This window comes from Pomacea canaliculata, linkage group LG1, assembly GCF_003073045.1.
Source record: "Pomacea canaliculata isolate SZHN2017 linkage group LG1, ASM307304v1, whole genome shotgun sequence".
NCBI classification, from domain to species: domain Eukaryota; kingdom Metazoa; phylum Mollusca; class Gastropoda; order Architaenioglossa; family Ampullariidae; genus Pomacea; species Pomacea canaliculata.
In genome coordinates, this window is record NC_037590.1 from 36,955,205 (window position 1) to 36,976,436 (window position 21,232).

Genomic DNA, 21,232 nt, shown 5'->3' on the forward strand with positions numbered 1-21,232 from the left:
TGTGTTTGTGTTTGTGTGTGTTTGTGTGTGTGTGTGGTATGTGTGTGTATGCGCGTGCGGTGTTTGTGTGTGGTTTGTATGTGTTTGTGTGTGTGTGTGGTATGTGTGTGTGCGTGCGGTGTGTTTGTGTGTGCGTGTGTGTGATTCATCGTATTCTTGCAACATTATAGAACTTTACATGCTTTCTGTCAGGAAACTTCCTCTTTCCCTTACAACCCCCGCTGACAATCTAAACTATTTGAATACCGACCATCCTCGTGTCTCACCGTCTCACCAACGACATTTTCAACAGTCTCCGTTGTTTCTGAGCATACATTTACATAAATTTACTCCCACCTTCCCTCCTGCCGCCACATGCAGTCTTCACATCGCCCACGTGATGTCTGACATTACTGAGTGAGACGAAAGTGTTGTGACTAACGACATGATAAGCAGCCATGTGCATTTTCGTCATCGTTTATTCAGTTGTGAATCATCCACTAAGGTTCACAAACGACCACAACGACGCACTTTGATTATGGGTTTGATGTCACCCAAACATGAACCTACGACTTCTTGGGTGCACGGGACAAGATGTGTATGTCAGTGTATGTCTTCCAGCTTTGTAAATACTGTCAAAGTATTACATAATATTTGACATGATTCTCTTGTGTTTGAAAAAAAATCCCGACACCGACTTCACTTCCCTCTTGGGGTAACCACGAGTTAGCAAAAAGGACCAACTCAAAGCTGACAGACACATCTGAAGGGAATGATCACAGAAAAAGTTCCAAAGGGATTGCTTTTTGTGAGGACAGGCCTCCTCCCGAGTCAAACATGGCGAGGCCACACCTCCACCAGTCCTCAAAGTTTTCACGTGGGACCTGATTCGTTGTCGCTTCTCTCTGACAGTTTCTGTGGTTTCTCAAGCTGGCCGGACGGATGGCGGGCGACAGCAAACATGTCCCGTGCATGCTGTACACAGATTTCTCGAGACCCCGGCCTCCTGCCGACACCCAGTTGTAGACAATGACAGCAATGGAGTCCTCTTTCAACAGCACAGCAAGCGGCTTGAAATGATTGAAATGATAAAATACAGGTTGTTGATGTTCATACTGATTGCAGGATAAAGACTGGAAGATTAAAAGGGAAGAGCAAAGCGTCTATTTTAAGAATTAACCAACGGACATTTGCTCCCTTGTGGTGGTGAATGACATGTTTAAGTTGTCTGGAACCAGAAAGGGTGGATGCCCGAAAATTAAGATAATTACACCAGTTATGCAGAAGTGTTAGGAAATCACACACACAAACACAAACATACACACGAGCAAGTATACATAACGAAAGCAAGGATAGCATCCCTCGAGCACATTTTCACTCAGATTGTCCACCACAGGATGTTGCCATCAACAGCATGCCAACAACTAATTGATTTCATTATTTTTTAATGACATAGAACCACAGAGGGAGGTACCTAATGTTCGGGAGGCAAAGACAGAAGTGGGTGGGTGGGGAAACTGTTCAGACGACGACGACGACGTCTGCTGCGAGACAACAATTCCAGCGACCCGCCTTGATTGCTTGTCTGTCCTCAGTCCGTCCTCTCAATGGTCTATTCACGACACACAAGGAGCAGCGGGTTGAGCTCGGGTACCCCGGACGGTTTAAAGTCCGTTACAAAATTACATAGACCTCGGGCTCACACTGTGATTGTAATTGCTATCGAGCTAAGAGGCATAATGGAGAAATATGTTGCGGCGTGCCACATTCGTCCCGACATGTCCGACAATGTTTTCTGCAGCCAGGAGTGGACGGTTGGGTAACGGGTGTGCACTGACGTCCTGGGATCGGGTGCAAAGTACTTTGGTAGTCGGTAGCAGGATGGCTAACGTATAAGCTACCCTAGTGCTAAAGCGGGATACCCAGGACCATGCCTCTGATTATCTTGATAAGGGTTGACAAGGCCTGGAATTTATGTTCAGGTTGTAACCCACATACAGGGTGGCCAAGTGATAAACCTTCGTTCTGGGTATCTGTGGTTTAAAATGTGCAAAGCAACTGGCGCCCAGACTGGCTACCAAGTAGGGTGCATGTGGACATGAAGACTATTGGCTGGACCTGTACGACTGGGGCTCAAAGACTGGAGTTAATAGAGTTTGGGTGAGGGAAGACATCAGTTAGAGTGTTTTACTGGAGAGGCAAGGATTTCAATCAGTGAAAACTTTTTACCAGAGTAGGCAGGCATCAACAGACTGTTACTAGGCAAGGCGGTCATCGTGTGTGTGCGAGGGAGAGAGAGAGAGACTCTCTATATGCGCGTGTGTTTTCTCAAGATTCATGTCTTCATATTTTCTACATGAGTTAGACAGAAGTTTGACAGTGTTTTAATACATGAACATGTCAAGCAACGAATGGTTCCAGCTCTTCCTCTGCCAGTATAAACGTATCCAGGCACTAAACAGGTGTTTGGCCTTTTTTCTGTCCACAGGTGATTCTGACGGCTTATCATGTTGCAAACGGAGGAAAACAACCCCCTCTGATTTTAGCAATTAATATCTTGTAGCGAACTAACCTTACTGATCAAGTTCCTTCTTGTGTTATGTTCTCCCCAACTCCACTTCACCCAAACAGTATTTGTTTTTACTGATATTTTCAGAGCTAATTTGTTTCTAGAGGTTGTTTTGCCACCACAATAAAGTGTTTCTTAGTGTTGCATTACTACCACACCGTGTTTCTGGGCATGTCTGAATATTTTATTACCACACTTTAATGTGAGACTTGGTGTCGCAGTCCCAGTTCATTGGCCTCAGTATGTCACAGTCATAAAACACACCATAATGTTGACTGCATGGCCTCCAGAACAACCAACCACCCAGTCGTCGACTTTACAAACTCTCTACACAAGAAGACATAAATTTGTAGAAAACATCAGGTGCCTGCTAAACATCCTGAACAGTCTCTAGGAGCAGACAGGTCATTAGGACAGGTTGTTCACACTCACCAACAAGTGCACCTCACAGTCACACACACCAACGGACTCTTGCACTCTTTACTTCAGTTCACATTCACTCGCAAGGTGATAATGGAGGTTCGGTATTTTCTAAGCGAATACATTTTGAGAAACTGGGTTTATGAATATGAATTGAGAATTTGACATCCTGAATGTGGCGCTGAGCTTTATTTCCTCAAGCAGGTAAGATAGAGAGACAAGTGGACAAAGAGAAGCAACACGGGAGCGAAGCATGTTTGCTATGTGACTAGTAACAGCTCATTATGAGCAAGGCTTTTTGCCTACAAAGGTGCGAAGCAGGGGGTAAGCAAAACGGCAGGGAATCGGGTGGGGTGGATGGGGTGGGAGAGGGGAAGTGTATCGTCTTTTAACGGGAACGATGGACGACTCAACCATCACACGGTTTATTTTGGGTTTTTTTTAGTTAAGATTTTTTTCTTATTTGGCAACACACCGTTCTAATCAGGAGTTTGGGAATCTTTCCTCGAATAAGGGAAACGATCCAAAATATTGCGCAGGATAAAAAGAAATTGTGCTGAGAAAAAGGGCATTATGGAATACAATTAGTGAGAAGAAACTGAAGTTTTTTAAAGTATCATCAAGTCTGCTCTGACTAGCATTGTTGTCGTTAAGTCTGCTCTGGGAATTGTTGTTGTCATCAAGTGTGCCATGACAAGAAGTATTGTCATAAAGTCTGTTGTGAGGAGCATTGCGGCACAGGGGAGACAGCTACTGTTCGGGAAGACAGGAGGGACGAAGAGAACTGATATCTTGCAATCCCCCTCCTCGTATTCCTACCCCTTATTCCACCCCATCAACAAAAATTCCAAGTCTCAGCAGGTTCAGACTTTGTGCACCTCTCGTCATAATCCACTCGTTATAAAACATTATTAACTACGTCGCATTCGGCTTTGAACCAAGCTGGTCCTAATCTTGACTTCAAACTCGAACCCCTCACACCATTTTGTGCGCTTTTTATTCTTAAAGTGAAAGTTTATTTAGTGCTTAACCGGTATTCCCTCTAAATCCCCCTTTAGCCGGCAGACTGCGCTCTTGTCGCAGCGTCCTGGAGCGTTCACAGAGGGCCAACAGCGAACGTCAGCCAGGCGTCAGTAACGTGGAGCTGCGTCAGACTGCCGAGTGTCCACCGACTATGAAGGCATTCACAGCTACTGCGCTGCACATAATTCTTTTCATCTTTTATATCAACTCACACAATGACTACTTTGGCCTCTCTACAACAATTTTTTTTCTTCTTGCTGCGATTTTGAGTCATGTTTCAGTCTGATGCTTTTTGATACAAAGACGACTAAGCCATCTGGATGTTTAATGTCAAAATTTTCTATTTTTATTTATTTTGTTGTTATTATTATTATTTTATTACTCTTTTTGTTGTTGTAAATTTGCGAAAGGACAGGAAAAAATAAGAGTAACACGCTATTTTGTCCAATAATTTTTAGCCATAAAATGTTACATGCAAATTATTGCTTCGCTCTGCACTACTATAACAATGTTCGCAAAGTAAATTATCCCAAGGTAAATGTGGTAATTTTAATAAGGTTTCTATAGTTTTTTGATATGTCAAGGTATTCTTACGAAAACAGGATATGTGTGTTAAAAAAAAAGGAAAGAAAGAGCGATGGAGAGAAAGAGAGAAGGGGGAGCGCGAGAGAAACATTTCCTCCACAAAAAGTCGTTCAGCTCCACCTTTGTAATATCTAACATGCATGATGGCGATTGCTAGTGACAGACGATCTTTTCGGTCCCGGATACTATTATACCCCTTTCCGTGCACAATACCCGGGGTGCAACATTCTTCACCCTTTGCGACATGGCGCTGGCAGGTACGTGTGAAGCGGGGCCAGGTCTTGAAGGCGGATTTAGCAGGTAAGCCAGCGTTTGATGTCGCTAAGCTCAACTTCTTCTGGCGCTGATGTACAAGGATCTTCTGAGGTCGCCATGCTTTTTCACTCTAAGGATTTGTTGGCTGTTTTTTTTTTTTTTTAAAAAGAAATTTCTATGAAAGCAAGCATTGGCTAGGGTTCCTGAGATTATCTAACAGGTAATTTTATTATATGTAGTCTTCTTTTTTTTAATGAGCGTCAGAAGGGCGTCTTTACTGTCAAGTTACAATTATTGAGAAAGCAAGATTATGTCGCTGTCTTCTTTTTTTTTTTTTTTTTTTTTGAGTTGTTTTTCCATTTATTTATTCCGCTATCCAATAACAGATGCTTTTTCTCCAATTCACAAGACATAAAACAACAAAAAGATGGTATCAGGGTGATTGTAGCATAACTTGAGAGATCGCCTGCCTCTTTTATGGCTCTCTGTGCGCAATGTTCTAAGAAGAGATTTTCAGGTCCAATTAACGGTAGTCAAGAATATATTGTGTGAAGAGAAGATGAATGAACTCCACGACACTTCTGACGACCATACAAACACAAGTGCAGGATATTCTATCACTCGAAAATCGTCGAAACACGTGGAAAAATCCATGTTAAAAATTCATAACCCTGAAAGGTACGTTGTGTTGGGTGGAAGACTTCTCCAGAATTGAAAACAAAGAAAGCGGGTAACAAATTGAAAACAAAAATACATGTATATGATGTCAAGAAACACTAACTGGGGCGGACAGGGAGCAGAAGACATGGAAAGAAAATTAAAATTTCTGGAGACGACAGGGAAACAACTCTGAGTCTTCAAAGCAGATGGGCTGCTAATGTAAAGTGCATCGATTGCTCTTTGAAGTCCAGTCGGTGACATGTGCCGCTAATGATTATTGTTGTAAGCACGACGATGCCTGGCTTTTGCCGGTCCAATGATTCAATAAATGGCAAGTTCCTCGCCCAAGGTCCCTCCCCACCCAGCAACCACCCTTTCCCTTCTTCCCTCTCGCAACCCCACCTTATCCCCCACCCAACTTACAATTCCAAGAGCGAAAATCCGAGATAAGTGCATGCCACGATGCGTTGTTGGTGAACAAAACCGGAAGTCAAGAGTCAATAACGACAGCGAAGACGATAGATATCGTGTGCAAGAGTTGTTAGCCGCCGGTGCTGGAGGAGGTAGGGACAGAAGAAAAAAGAAAAAAGAAAAACTTGGCGACGCCCGCACGTGCATGCAGGTAAAATTATCGTCCCACTTAGACGACCCGGAGACGGAAGTGAAGAAGGATGGTATGGGGAGGAGGGAAAGTCCTGTGGAGGGAGTGGGAAGGAGATTGTGGCCGCCACATTCAATCTGCCGAAAAGCTTGGAAATCGACGAAACCACCCGTGGCGCCCGACTGCACTTAAATGACGGTCTGCGATGATCTTGGGGTGGAGGGCAAGTTAGGGAGCGGAGATGTTGGGGGTGGCGGACAGGAGGAGGAGGAGGAGAGGGCAAGCAAGTAGCTCTGTAAGGACTTGCCATTTCTGCTGCACAATTGCCAACATCCTGTCAGCTTGTCGCAAAGAACACAATGAGTCTGGCGCCAAGGAGTTTCCAGGTAAACGTGCCACGATCATTTTCCGTCGAATGAACTCTTCACGAGGACAAGATTATTCCTCCAGATGATCTGTATCCCATCTTCCTAGGATTTCTAGTGCTTCGGTACAAAAGAACCGTTTTGAAAGCCGTTCTCTGAATTTTTTTTTTTTAAAGTTTATAAATTGAAAAGGATATTGAAAATTACAAGAGGATGATTGCTGTATTTAAAGGACATTTGATGTTTCCTTATGTGCAAGTAATAAAGTCGATCTTGCAGATATTTTCTGTCGTCTTGTTTAGAGGAGTTGAGTTGAATGTTGGGTCAGGGCTGGTGGCATTTATGTTGAGCTCTTATGTTGCAACTCTATTCAGCTAAGAAGACCGATTATGGATTAATAAAGTCTGGTCTTTAGGTCTCGTTGATTTTTTGAGTCTCTCTCTCTCTCTGATGCCATCTCCCGACAGCTAGGTCGACTTGGGAAAGTTGGCTGAACCACTTAAACTGTCAGTCTCCTACGACACCGTGGGACCTGTCATGCTTTCTTTTCTTTTTCCAATGATCAAATAAGCAACTCTTTTTCTCTCTCTTTTCAAAACCATATGCAAAGAAGAACATTTTTTCTCTTCCCTCCTCGTTCTAATCAAGAGACAGCTGGCATCACCGGTATAGTACCCTGGATGTAGCGAACTCCCGCAGCGCAAACGCATTCCTCCTCAAATGCGTTTTAAGTGTCCCATGCATCATTTAAAAAGAAAAAGCCAGCTGCTTTCGAAGTGTCGCCCCCGACACCTTTCCCCCATTGACAAGAACAGAAACCAGAGCCTAAACCACAGCCCTAGTGTGATACTACCCGACACACGTCACGGGGCGAGTACCCGGCCTTCATCTAGAGGACTCTACTGTGAGGACTAGAAAACCTTCACGAGGCTTCTCCTCCCTAAGCTTGGTGCGATCACGTGAACTCTCGCGTTTCCGCGCGAAGGCCTTCACGAGGTAGGGAGGGAACCAGAGATGCCAAGGGGCGTGCTGACAAGGATCTATACTAACGTGAAATTGTCATTTCTTTTCAACTGCTACGTAGTCTTCGAGATTAAGTTCCAAGCCTTGTCTAGTGTCTGCTCCACAACTTGAAACTTTCCAAAGCAAATGGACGGACCTTTGTTTCTCGCCCTTACTGACGGGAGGGCGTGAAGGCTGAAGCTCCGATCCGGGACCTTGGGGTGGAGGCAACTCCCATATCGGCTTACTACATTCTCTTTTTGTGTGGCATTCATTTATTACTATTCTTTTTTTTAACGAGTCAAAGATGATAATACCGCTGAGGATGTTGGCGATGACGATGAAGCTGATAAAAAGTCCTATACTAATGTCGCCTTTATAATCTAGCTACAATAGTTTGGGTACTAAAAAATATAATCCAAACTGTCACAGAGTTACATGGACCTTCGGTAGACTGTGAAGAGTATTAAATTTAATCATACCACGGGTGGAGACTGTTGCCATGATGTCCAAAATAGAACGCGATGTCTTCCTTTACCTTCCAACACCCTTGAAAACCTATGACCTACTATCAACGTTCGTCATAAAGTAAAGGCCACCTTTCAGCAATTTCTATGTATCTTGACCTACTCTGAGGTCGATAAAACAATGTCAAAATATATCCCTACAAGAAAATGAACTGTGGAGGATAATATTTCAGGGGGTGGCGCGCTGTAACCCAATACTGTCACGACAGCTGAGGTTTCGCGACCAGCGGAAGACTTATGGCTGGCAGACATCGTAAAGTTCTGACGATTATGGATGCAGGCAGGGAGCCAGGCAACAACAATTTGAAAGCAGCTGGCTTTTGGTAAACTGATGATGCGATCCGTCGAATGGCCGAGTGAAATACAACAGCGCCTCCTTTTCTCTGTCATTATCGTCCTGATATTCCAACGATGTCTTTGCTTTCCTTCCCTGAGTCCAATAGGTTTGCATCTCAAGTAAACCCGACAGAATATATCAAGGTCTGCATCAGTTTTCTTCTTTAAAAAAAAAATTGTGATGTTGATTACTCGGAGGAAACTAGTTCAAATGGACATGTATTCTTAGTGTACACTCGTGACTTGACACAAGGATACTAAAAATCTTCAGTTTTATTCAATAAAAAATTAGTTTCAAATGCAGCAACAGATTAGCATCATTATCATTACGACAAAATACTGTCTAGTAAATGTCTACGATACAATGAATGACTACACAAAATGCTATAGAAGGTGTTTTTAAAAAAAAATAGAATCAATTAATGTACGCAGTCCTGAAGCACGACCGCCAATAGAACACAGGTGAACTAGACAAAGAAACATCTTTGAAACGCAATTTTAATTCAGTCAAAGCCCTCGATTTCCTCCTCCCTCAAATGAATTTAATCATCTGGAAGACATGTACCGACCCATATTCATTTTAACTGCGGTGTTTCATTTCCTGCCTCCAGGTCGTCTTGCGTGTTCAGAGTAAAATGCCGTTTCAATGACAGGTGTTCAAAAGGTTTTGCTGGTTAATTGGCGACTGGCAGACTCCGTCTCTGTCATGGTGGCCGATCGCAGCCACCCGTTCAAGCATCGCAACCACCCGTTCAAGCAAACGCAACCCGCATGTCCGATCGAGGCGCTAGATGTGGGTTTGCTCCCATGTTTCAAGCTTGCTATCCATTTGTTTGTTCTTCCCATCAGCTCCCAGTTCTCCACCGTCACCACCACTAAAATGTTATCCCCAAAGCGTGCAATTAACCGATGTCAAAGTAGCACACTTTCAACCGCGAACGATTAGTAAAAAAAATATAAAAAAAAAATTACAGTGCACACGCACGCAAAAATCTCTCACACACAATCTTTCTATTCTCATCCAATGAGGCCAATAAACTAGGCGGTTAAATTCGGTGAGGAATAAGAGCGGAATACACGACTGCGAAAGGAGGGATCTCCCGCTGGGCAGCTGGTGACGGTCAGGCGTGTCAGCGGCCCGGCGACCCAGCTCTCAATAGCCATTCCTTCGGCGTAATCCTTCCCACTCTGAAGTTTCCCAGCCTAATCTTTACGAACTAATTATGTGCGCCAGTCCTATGTCCCGCCCCGCCCCACCCGGCCCCATCACGCAGGGAAGACGAAAGGAACGAGGGGGTGGTGTTGTTGAAGATAAATAAAAAAAAAAAAACCTTTCCAGGACTCCCTTCTCCCCATAACTATACTTCCCCCTCCATTCTTTACATTATAAAGGGATATAGCTCCCACACCAGCCTTACTAGCGCCGCTTTCTCCTTCCATCTCACGCAAGATTTGAAAGGCCTTACGTGCGCCGTTAATATTTATTTCCCACTCCTGGAGCAGGCGGTTTGGCTATAACTGCTGAGCGAAAGGCCATTTTGGTGAGTGCGGAGGTGCTAAGCACCTGAATATGCAGCAGTGCAAGTGTGATGGGTACGAACACACTCAAGCGGTAAATGTAAGTGGGGATGCGGTGACAGAAGAAGCAGCCAATAAAGTCCTGATATGATCATAGAAAGGGATGGATTCTGGTGCAACAAAAACATTCTTGGCAACTTGAGGGGATTTTTTTCTACACCCACTCATCAACCCACACGATCGCATTCTGTATACACATTCATTTGTACATAGTATATTAAAAACCGTTGGTGACTAAAATCTTTCAGGCACTCACAGGAATGACTGATTCAGCGATTTCCACCCACCCAGCACACACAAATGCTTATATTTTGCATTTGTACGTTTTAGCACCCTATATTTAAGCAATAAAGGTATTGAAATTGTTCACATCATAGGAAAGATTAATGTTAAGATACCCACCCACACGCATATTTGTTTGCACATCATCTATTAAAAGGTTTGACACAAATGTTTCAGTCAAAAAAGGATTTAAAACAATCCAAGTATTACTAAAGGATTCCCTTCTTCTTTATTCTTCTCTCTCTCTTTCTCATATACACACACACATTCTTACACTTTGCATAAACATATTATATTATTATTTACAAGCTGCAGTTGAAAGAAATTGCACATTCATATGAAGACATACAGATTTAAAACAACATTTTACTGATCCTAGTAGTTATAACATGAAATCCTCTTCTCAGGATGTATTTTTCAGCTCCTGTAGACAGACATAAATTGCTTTAAACACAAGGTAACATGAAGCTTAATGACTGAGCAGTGTGACAGGCTGACAGTATGTCGTATTCACGTATCATTATCTTAGGCACTACTGGGTGATGGAAACACCACCAGAAGGTAGGATCAGCAGGTATTCAAAGAGGTGATAAAAAGCCACGTAAACAAGCAGGTGTTAAATATGCCCCATTCTTTCACAACTGCTGTTAGATATATATATTTTTTTCTTTTTTTCAGCCTGAGAAGAATGCTGTAGAGAATAGAAATACTCACCATTGCAACAGTGTTGTCCAACAGAGTGAGTGCCTGCATGGCCAGTTTCCTGCACTCTGTGTTCACGTCTTTTTCCAGCACCACTAGAACATGTAGGAGACACACATATCAATATATGTATATATCTGTATCATGCATTCAGGCATGCACACATGCACCACTAAACCCCCTCTATCCAAAAACACGCAAAAGCAAAATCTTTAGTTACATACACTACAGTTGGTTGAATCTAAAAAGGAAAAGATGAATTATTTTACAAAGTGACAGATAGCAGTATGACATGTGTTTGTTTCTCCAAGTTTACATTTGTTTGCAGAAACAAACTTGTATATTACATGCTGGAATAAACTGGTATAAATATATGCAGGAATAAACTAGTACATTAAATGCACACACAAGAGCAGCTGCACATCCACATACATGCAATGTAAATATATATGCAAAATTTCTTCCATGATTTTTCTCTTCAGGTTAGAAGTAGCATCTCTAACAATGGCACTGCTACTGGTAACAGCTGGTACAGAGGGCAGATGTTCTGACAAAAATAAACCAAAGTACTTAAACAATGTAATTTTTAAATATCTAGGACTCACTCTGCAGCCACTCCTTGGTCTCCATTATGTCCATTTGAAGGTCAGTGAGCAGAAAATGACCAGGGACCACAAGTAGTACCATAGAGGTAGCTACCAACACAGCCTGACGCACACTCCTAGTCAGGACCAAAATAAATGTAAGGCTGGCAATGGCAAGTCAAAACGATCTCTTATTCACGTACATGAACGAGCACACGCACATATGCACTATCTCTTACTACACTTTTATACTCCTCACATGCACTCGCATATATCTAAATCTGTGTCTCAAGCATACACCTGTGTATGTGGAGCCAGATGTAAAAACAGGTAACTGATAAGATCATTGTATCCCCTGCACAGCAACTTACTACTATAACTGGGAAGAAACTCAGCTCATATTGCAACACACTGTAACTATCTCCTAGAGAAAGAAAAAACAAAAACAAACCAGTTTATATGGTTTGATCAAACAAAAACTTTCATGTTACTTACACATCACTGTGTATCCTTAAACCCCATGTAAACTCAAGTAGTGATTTTCCCATCTGTGATGCGGCCTGTATTTTAAAAAAAAAAATGGAAGAAGCAAGCTATGTGAAATGGAAGCTAAGGTGCTTGCCGTCAAAAAATCAATGAGAGACAACTCCTAACTGGAAGTAAAACTAAATCATACATAATTAATTCCCTTTACAGGTTGCTTATTATTTTATTTCAAAATCCATGGCCATCAAAGCAACAATAAAGAATTATTAGGAAGGAAGAAAGGAAAGAAAGACATTTAAGGAAGCTGTAATAAAATCTTCATTTAAAAGTAACACTTAATATTTAGGTAGGTTTGGGAGCAACAAACAGCTGAAGAATATTTACAGTTGTGTTTATAGCAGCATATAGAATAATGGCAAGGGTGTAGACAAGGCGATGTAGCACCAGACTATCACTTCCCATCAAATCAAAGACAGACTCACTTCTGCAAAAAAGTGATAGGTGAAAAGAAGGTAACAGGGATAAAAACCTGATATTCTTATAAAGGGGAGGTTAAGTTACCACAGTCAATTTTACAGACAGTGTAGTCTCTAATATAAGTCACTTTTTAAAAGGGAACAGGTATCTCAGTTATATGACATACAAATGGATAGTACAAGCTGAACATGACTAGTGTAAATACAGACTAAATCTACAAAACGCTTTATTGTATTTTGCTCACTGACTTGTCATAGAACCTCATTAGAGGAAAGAAGAACTCCCCAGCAACATGCCCAAACCGATTTGGTACAGGTGTGGGCTCTGGCTTGCTGGGTCCTTTAATGAATCGTCGAGTCTTACTGTTGATTCGTTGTTGTACAATCTGTTGCCAAGTTTCAGGGTTTGTAGTACTCTCTGCTTGTGTGTGCCGCACTGGTGACCTTAAAATGCAACAATAAAATTTTAAGTCCATCACAAAAACTGGAGCAAAGAATGGTTTAGTAGGGCCGCATGGAATTTACATTCTCAACATATAATTTTCAAAGCAGATTTTTTTAAACTTCACTTTATATGTCACTATGTTACAATTTCTGCTTTTAGTTATGTCCTTGGGTATAGGCTTTCAAGAAAACTGAGGGCTTCAGTTGCCTTTGGTGCATTTGTGAAGTAATATATGTTGAACTAAGGAGTTATATACACTGAACTAATGAGTTATACACACTGAACTATTGAGTTGTAATGAAGCAAGTCTAAAGTGGGTAAAGTTACAAGCAGATGAAATTACAAATATGTCCATCTGTGTCAACATTAACTAGTCTGCCTAATGTCATCAAATTCTAGATGCAAATGAACACATTTTCTGTCAGAAACCATCCTTTTTCAGATCTATTCTAAAAAGAAATGTTTTTCACCCTTGAAAACTGACAAACATTAGATGCTGCACACACTCCACCTTCAAATGGCTGTATTTTCTTGATCTCATTCATATACCTGACCCACCAGAAATTTCTGAGCAAGGCTTAAAAAGCAGCATCTTAAGTCAGAACATTGTGAAAGAAAGGAATGAAAGCTACACAGATCTTCCCCAGTCATCTGTTTATTTTCAGGGCCCCCTACTAGACAGTCTAAGGATGTTTCATAAATGACACTAACACACAGCACTGTACATGTGAGACAACATCTAATGTTAACATGGCTACTGCTAGATGTTCTACAGCAACAACTCACACTCTTGCACACCAGCTGTCCTTCCTCTGCATTTTATTCATACTGACACGATATAAGCACCCCTGACTTGCATTACAGGCAATGAGGAGATACTAAAACTGACCATCTGCTTGTAGCCTTTGAAGTTGATGCCTCTGGCTGTGAAAGTTCTTGAGCTGCAGTGGCTAAAACCTGTTCAAATATTTGTATTACTTAACAATTTCCTCCACTTCCTTTTTCAAAATATCCACATCCCCTAGTAGATACAATGATAGTCTTGAGCAGGTACTTTAAAGGCACATATAACTGTGATACATATTTGCTTGATAATATCTGCACACATATAACAAGAAGTCTGCCTTACAGCTGTTGCCCTTATGTGTACTGCACTGGCAACTTTAAAAATGTAAAACAAATGTAAACTAAAGCATAAAATCAAACAAAATCTTTTGTATCTCTGAGTGGATTCTTTTTATACATTTTTTTTTCCATGAGCTGGGAGAGTAAACACATTTCATTAATACCAACAATTTTGATATACAAAAAGAAAAGATTTGATCAATACAATCAAATTATCAACACAGATAAATATAAAATAAGAATTTCTTGCCCATCACATTATCAATGCAAGCAGAGTATTAGGAACATAACCTCTAGCATATCCAGCCTCTGTCGAATATTGTAGTTTCTTTCGTAAAACTGAGCTGACAGATATCGTGCCACCTGAAAGTGAACAGACGAAAGATCTTGTGGATCTCAAGTTTTGTACAAGTTTATTATATTCATTTCTGACACATTTCTATCTTAAAAATAAAGTGGATTTGGCCAGCTAACCAATCTTGTCAGTAATGATCTTAATGTTGATTTCAGACAAAAGTAAATTTTGCAGAAAGGAAAAGAATGAATTCAGTCATCTCCCCTAAATGCCATTTCCACACACATATAATTCCAGTTAATACATTTATGCAGATGCAGAGATTTACCCATACACAATTAAAATAAAATGTTATTATGTGCCTTCTAACCAGTGCTACATCATTGTTTAATGATTGTTACCTGTGATGGACAATGGACAGCAAGAGCTACCATTGCTTTGAATCTGTGCAACACAAATTCTGGTATCCCATAACTCTCTGTTGAATGCAGTAGTATCTTCGTAAACTCCTCTGCAATCTATTTAAAAAAATAAGAAGTCAATTTTTTTACATCAGCTTGCTTTGAAGGAACAAATTACTGACCAAAACAGATAGTTAAGGACTATAAAATATGCTATGAAAAATACCTCAGCTAAGCCATCAGGCCCCTTGCGAATGAGCTTCTCAGCAGCAACTAGACTTGCTTCTATTGTGTCTGGATCTTTTACTTTTAGTAAGCCTGAAAAAGCACAGATATATGTTCACTTCACTATCAAAAGAAAATGTCACTCCATAAATTCTTGGCCACACTTGAAGTTTGAAATATTGTTACATGTTTAAAAACTTTGCATCTAATATATTATAATTGCATGCTGATTTTATCCTTTACAGAATAATTATAAGGAGGGTTGTATAAAGCAGAATCCCAGCATGTGGTCAGGCTTGCTGTGCTTCACATTATCAGGCCATGAAAATGGAATGCAATAGGGGAGGGTTTAAAATAAAATATTCTCTTACCAAAACACACACACATACACACTCACCCACCCCTGAGTACACATATCTTAATAATAGACAGCACAAGACTGAATTGTGAAGGGACAATGCAAGAGATATTCCCCCAAAAACAGCACAGGCAATGATAATGCTGCTGCTACTTATGATAATGGTGACGCAAGCAGCTACTACAAATGCCTTTACCTTCCATACAGTCACGGATGTAGACTGGAGTCTTGACCTTTGTCACTGGTTTGTCATGTGACATGTCATATGCAACTAAATCATCATCGCTGAACAGAAAGAAGCAGTTGAGAGGAAGTAAACAACAGCGAGCCAGCTCCAGAACTGAGATAACTTCTTGCATCCAAGCCAACAGATATATTGGTGAAGTTATACAAACAATAGTCCATTAACTATGCTGGAACAAGACAACCCTTTGAGCCTAACTTGGCCATCACATCATTCTGAATGTGTCAGTCATACATACCTGACATACAAAAGCAATCCCTATGCAAAATTAAGCTAATGATATGCAATTACAACAAACAAGGGAATGAGCTTACAAAACACAAAAACAGGTTGGATGAATGGTCTCTCTCTTTTCGTGACACTCTGCGCTGCTTTGCACTCGGATGTAATTTTGAAAAAACTGATGCATTTTAAACACACTTTAACTTTTAAATGTGTTTGGTTCTAAAGCCTGTGTTACCTCCTTGACAATTATGAAAGAATATTTCATATACCTGTCTAGGTTGCTTCATCCTGTGGGGATTGTTTTAGTGCATCCATCTTGTTATCCTCAGTGAGATGGTCTTGAAATTCCAACAGTTTATGTTTGTCTGTTTGCCTGTCATGATGTTGAAAAAAAATCCTATCAGATGCCGCTAAATCCATGGTCTTCATCCTGAATCTGGATTATTTATATTTAATATATACTAATATTAAACTGCTATTAGTATCTCACTAATACTAAATATTTTTATTTTTCAATACTATCATGCACACATGCACCTATCATCATCATCATGTGCAAGCATCCGCATGTGAGCAGATTTTCTTCTTTTTTTTTTTTTTTTTTTTGAGTGACAAAGTGATTAGGTTTAGTTTATTAATTCTCAAAATTTGACAAAACTGCATGTATGTTATTAAGATTAAAGCTTTCAAACATCAACATTCCTAACTGTAAAAGGAAAGAAGTCAAATCCAACAAACCATGCATGAATGTAAGCATTCAGCCCTATAAAAACTTAATCATCCAGTCCTTTTCCTCAACATTTCCTTCTACTGGATGTAACCTTAATGATATAAATAGATCAGCGCTCTGACAACAGATTTAAACTCCTTCTGTATGTGTCCCTGAGGGTTTGTTTCTTACAAACAATGGTCACTTGTTCTAATATAGGGAATAAATATCTTTGAATAATCTTAGCTACATGCCACTTTACACACAAGACTCACTGTTCAATCTCCGTTAAACCTGGATCTGTTGGGAGAACTAGAAGTTTCTCTAGCTCTTCAACTTCTCTGTTTCTGATGATCTAGAAAATATGTAACAGTTATAAACAACTTCATTCTGTCTTCTCTTTCATTCCAGAACTAAGCGGAATCATGCAAATAGTTTTCCTTTCTATTCATCCTTCTGCCAGCCACTTAGGAAAAAGTATTCAACATGTAAAATAAGATGCTTGGACTGTACAAAATGAGCAATGAGAAGTAGATGCAGCCTTGATAGATGTATAGCATTCATATTTTGATTGGGTTAAGTTTTAAATAAGATCATAACCTCAAACTCTATCTGCTGCCCTTCAGGATCAATTGTCCGTGTCAATGCCTGTGCCACCAGCATGCCTCGTGTACGAATGTTGACATTAGTGGAATTTAAGTGTGCCTGAACTCCAGGTAACAGCAGTTCAACCAGTTCTGCACAAAAACCACATAGATTTTTTTTTTTTTACTGTTTCTAAGCTAATATTGTCAGTTGGTGATTGGAATTGCATAATCATATAGTAATCTTTTCTTCACAGCAAATGCAGCATTTACATTATCAGAATACATAACCAACTATTTCTGAGGTTAAGGTGCTAATGATAATTCAGTATTTTTACTCACCATGTTTTCTTTGTTTTTGATCAGCCTGCTGTAAATGGCTTATGCTGACCATGAGCACACGACACATGAATAAATGCTGTTCTTCAGACACATGTCGAAGAGTACTGGCATTGCCCCACACTTTCAGCAAATCACACAACACCTATACAATGATAAAGCAATATTGTTCATTTTTTTCCCCCTTACCATCAGTAAACAATTTTAAAATATTTAAAAAATACATTAATATCAAATGATGACTACTCCTTCTCCAGGAATAAAAAACCAGGGTTGCATGGTATCTAAACAATGTTGTGTTTTGGTCTATCTGCGTGTAAAATTATGCCATATAATAAACTTCTGAAGAAGGCCTGAAACCTGTGAAGTCATAGAAAAATAAATTTACCTTAGCATAAAGATGCCGCCTTGTCTGAGATGATGCCAGGTAGCCTATAAGATTTTGTACCAGTAGCACCTAAAATAAAGAGATCATAAAAATTATGTGTAGTATAAACATATCCCTCCGACAAACTTAACAAATGTTTAGAAGTCCTCTTTTAGGGTTTAAGAAATTCTGACTAAATCACCCAGACTGACAATATCTCTATATACTATATTCTGTATACCAGAAATGTTTTTTCTTTAGTTGTATACTCTATTATGCACACTCAATCATGTATAGTTGACAAACATTCCTTTGGCAGATAAACAAGAAACTCTGGACCACATCTGATACACATCACATATTGTGGTTCAGTAAGTCACTGACACAAACACACACACACATGCATGCAAGTACTCAAATGCACACGAATACTCTACTTACCTGAGAAAAGAAACGATGAAATGGGAGTATTGTGCATAGTAAATCACAAGCTCTTTGGTTTTCTACAACACAATCTCCGAGAAACTTTGAAACATGGCCATACCTGGGGGAAAAAAATCCTAATAACTGTTATTTTATCTTTTATGACATGTTTTTGACCATTCTGTGCTGATGTTTTTTGGTTCAAATGGAAAGGAACTTTTAGCTGTGGTGTTTAATAGCCACAGATACAGTTCCATGGTAATGTTAATCTTAAGAATAGTTACCTCGTCAACTGTTATCTTGCAGTTCTAACCAACTTTAACTTTAAACAAAACTTTTTTAAAATCTTAACAACAGAACGAATAACTTACCAAGGGATTTTCATGAGAATTGCCACTAATACATTCTCCATAGCCATCAGTGGCACCTTGGTGATAAGTCGCTCACAAATACGACACCATACGTAATCCTTGTTGACCAAAACACACAGAGGAGGAACAAGTGTGTCAAACAGAATATCTGTAAGAAACAACATCAACAGACTCAACATACAGCAAATTAAAGATGTGTCAGTTAGGACTTGTAACTCTCTCACTCATCTTACTCCCTCCTATTCTCTGTATGGGAATAAGATTTATGAATAACTAGTATTGTTCTTTTCATTCCCTCCGATTACTAAAAGAGAGTGTGTGACGATACATGAAAAACATACATTTTATTAGTGCATATACTGGGAAAATCATTGATAAAAGAAGATAAACTATCTCACAATTTAAAAGTTTCTGTTTTGCTTTCTCAACATCGCAAAAGTATCTGATACCAAAATTTAAGATCACAAACTTTTATAAACAAAATTATAAGTATAACAAATATTCCCTTGCTAAAAAGAAAAATAAAAGAACCTGCAAAGCCTTTCAGACAGAGTTTTCCAAGCAAGCGACTGATGAATTCTAGACTGCAATCCTGAGCTTTCATCAAGGAGTCATGACACCTCTGCAGGCATTCCAAAATGTATTTTCCAAGAAGAGGAACATAATTTTGAGGCAAAAATATATCACTGAAATCAAAGAAAGACATTTCCATTTCTCATTTTGCATATTTCTTTAACTAATTTTTTATGAAAGATTTCATGATATGGAAATTTAAAATTTTTTCTTTAATGTTCTATATTTGAAATCTAAAATGATTTGATAAGACTCTGTAGTGTATAGATTATGTGAAAGAAAGGGAGTGAAGGAAAGAGAGTGAAAGCGTGAAAGCAAGAGAAATAGAATTGTATCTGCATGTGTATGATTAAGAAATGATGTTTTGGGTGCACAAATAGCAGCACGAGTAGTGGAATCTGTCACCAATGTGAGTGTGATTGGCATTTGTCAAGTAAGTGGCAGCCATCATCAAGTCAAATTTCTAATGTAATATCACTTGGCAAATAAACAAATTCCTTTTCTTATGCTCAATTATTAATAATCTGAAGTTGGTCAAAATGCTTGATTAACTCTTCTTTCCGATTCCATAATGTTGAGAAAAATAACTTAAAACATTTAGCAAGGCAAAAGGAGATGTCATTGCTTTGTGTGCTTGACTTTGGAGGAGCAGATCATTGACCAGAAAACTCCCTTTTTACCCTGATTTATCAGAGAAGATAATAGGCAGTGTACTAAAACATGTCATTAGAGACTCAACAAACATTATAGGTTAAAAAATTTACCTGGTTTCTCTGCCAAGTTTATTTGCTATTTTGTCAGGCAGTGATGATACAGCGCGAATTAACTCATCCCACAAGCCTGCTTTTCCAGCATGAAAGTCTGCTGGACTCTGTACACTTGAAGAACTGGTTATGTGACATTGGTCCCAGAGAACTTGCTTCAGTCTGTCATTTTTTATGAACTGCTCTAGTAAAACAGTGACCTTCTGTAACCTGAAGCCCTGGCTGGAAAGTTACATTTATGAGTGGAATAAAACCAAGAGAAATCTCCTAAAAAATAGGAATAATATAAGAAAATCTATATAGCACCTTTCTCCAGCATCAGCCAGATTCAAAGCGCTTTACATACATATAGGAGAACACAAATCAACAATTAACATTTGATTGTGGTCAATCTCACTCTGGACCAAGGCCAATGTGGTTTTACGTCGAAGTGACTGTCCTCCGAGAAAAAAGCTCATCAATAAATACTTGCAGTTTTGTCTTTATCTTTCTCAATAAACAATGTAAGCATGAGCATATTGTGACACATTTATAAAAGTCATCATTTTAGATGACTTCTATTTTACCTGTTTGACAACAATGCTTGGTCAAGGGCTAACAAAGCGTATGTCGGTGGTCCCCTCAAAAAAATCGTTTCAATCTGTCGATTAACAGCACCTGCTGCAGTCTGTATCCACTCAATGGTTAAAAGGTCTAGAATTTTCCGGCACAGTCTTGAATAATGATGTTCTTTGTAAATAGTCTTTAAATGGTCAATAGGAATGTCATCATAATGACAAAGTAAAGGATGAAGTCCTTTTTCGTTCTTCGAGTCCACAATCAGAGAAACAGCAGCATCCAGCCACTGGGATTTGCAGTCGCTATCAGCAGCCAACTGAATTCCATTCAAGATCTCCCGAGCAACAGCACGAACTTGAGCCTCCATCAAAGTAACAATGGTTAATGGAATGAAAAATTTAACTGAATAATACTATAAAACATACAGCTAAACCGCGCAGTAGCAAGTTTCAATTTCGCTTATTAGGGGACAGCACTCTATAGTAACAGACCAGTTGACTCCCCTGCAACATTTTCCGTCAGTGCAGCAAAATCAGTTCATGGGCTTGACTTCGTTATCAGTTGCTGTAAATCCGCAGACGTGTGTGAAAGCCATGCATATAGAGAGGGAAAATAAGCATCCCATTGGTTGTTTGGAGCATATGTCACCGTACTTTTAATTTTAACCTGGTTAATAAATGCAGTTCATGAACGAGACAGCTCCACACTCTACTCCCATCTGGTTAGTCTGGTCACGGACGTGTATAGGTATACAGTATAAAAGTTTGTTGTTTAGTTACAATCCCCTCTGTTCAAG

At 39.8% G+C, this 21,232-nt stretch overlaps 1 protein-coding gene across 2 annotated transcripts; it reads right to left on the bottom strand.

The window, feature by feature from the left end:
- Window positions 1–8,702: 8,702 nt before the first annotated feature.
- Window positions 8,703–20,939, bottom strand: LOC112571804 (telomere length regulation protein TEL2 homolog). 2 transcript variants are annotated; one of them, XM_025251111.1, is made up of 12 exons: window positions 16,018–16,121; window positions 15,476–15,564; window positions 14,923–15,014; window positions 14,697–14,813; window positions 14,292–14,363; window positions 13,765–13,832; window positions 12,680–12,874; window positions 12,339–12,438; window positions 11,964–12,028; window positions 11,490–11,605; window positions 10,897–10,979; window positions 8,703–10,606 (listed from the first exon to the last, which is right to left on the bottom strand). In XM_025251111.1, the coding sequence occupies exons 2-12, from the start codon at window positions 15,537–15,539 to the stop codon at window positions 10,586–10,588; spliced, it is 993 nt and encodes a 330-aa protein (XP_025106896.1). In that variant the 5' UTR covers window positions 15,540–15,564; window positions 16,018–16,121; the 3' UTR covers window positions 8,703–10,585. The 2 variants fall into 2 exon arrangements, 1 of the variants encoding a protein (XP_025106896.1); XR_003100889.1 differs by lacking the exons at window positions 8,703–10,606; window positions 10,897–10,979; window positions 11,490–11,605; ... (4 more) ...; window positions 14,292–14,363; window positions 14,697–14,813 and adding exons at window positions 16,733–16,812; window positions 17,058–17,194; window positions 17,384–17,525; ... (4 more) ...; window positions 19,879–20,100; window positions 20,445–20,939 and having other exon boundaries at window positions 14,964–15,014.
- Window positions 20,940–21,232: the final 293 nt, after the last annotated feature.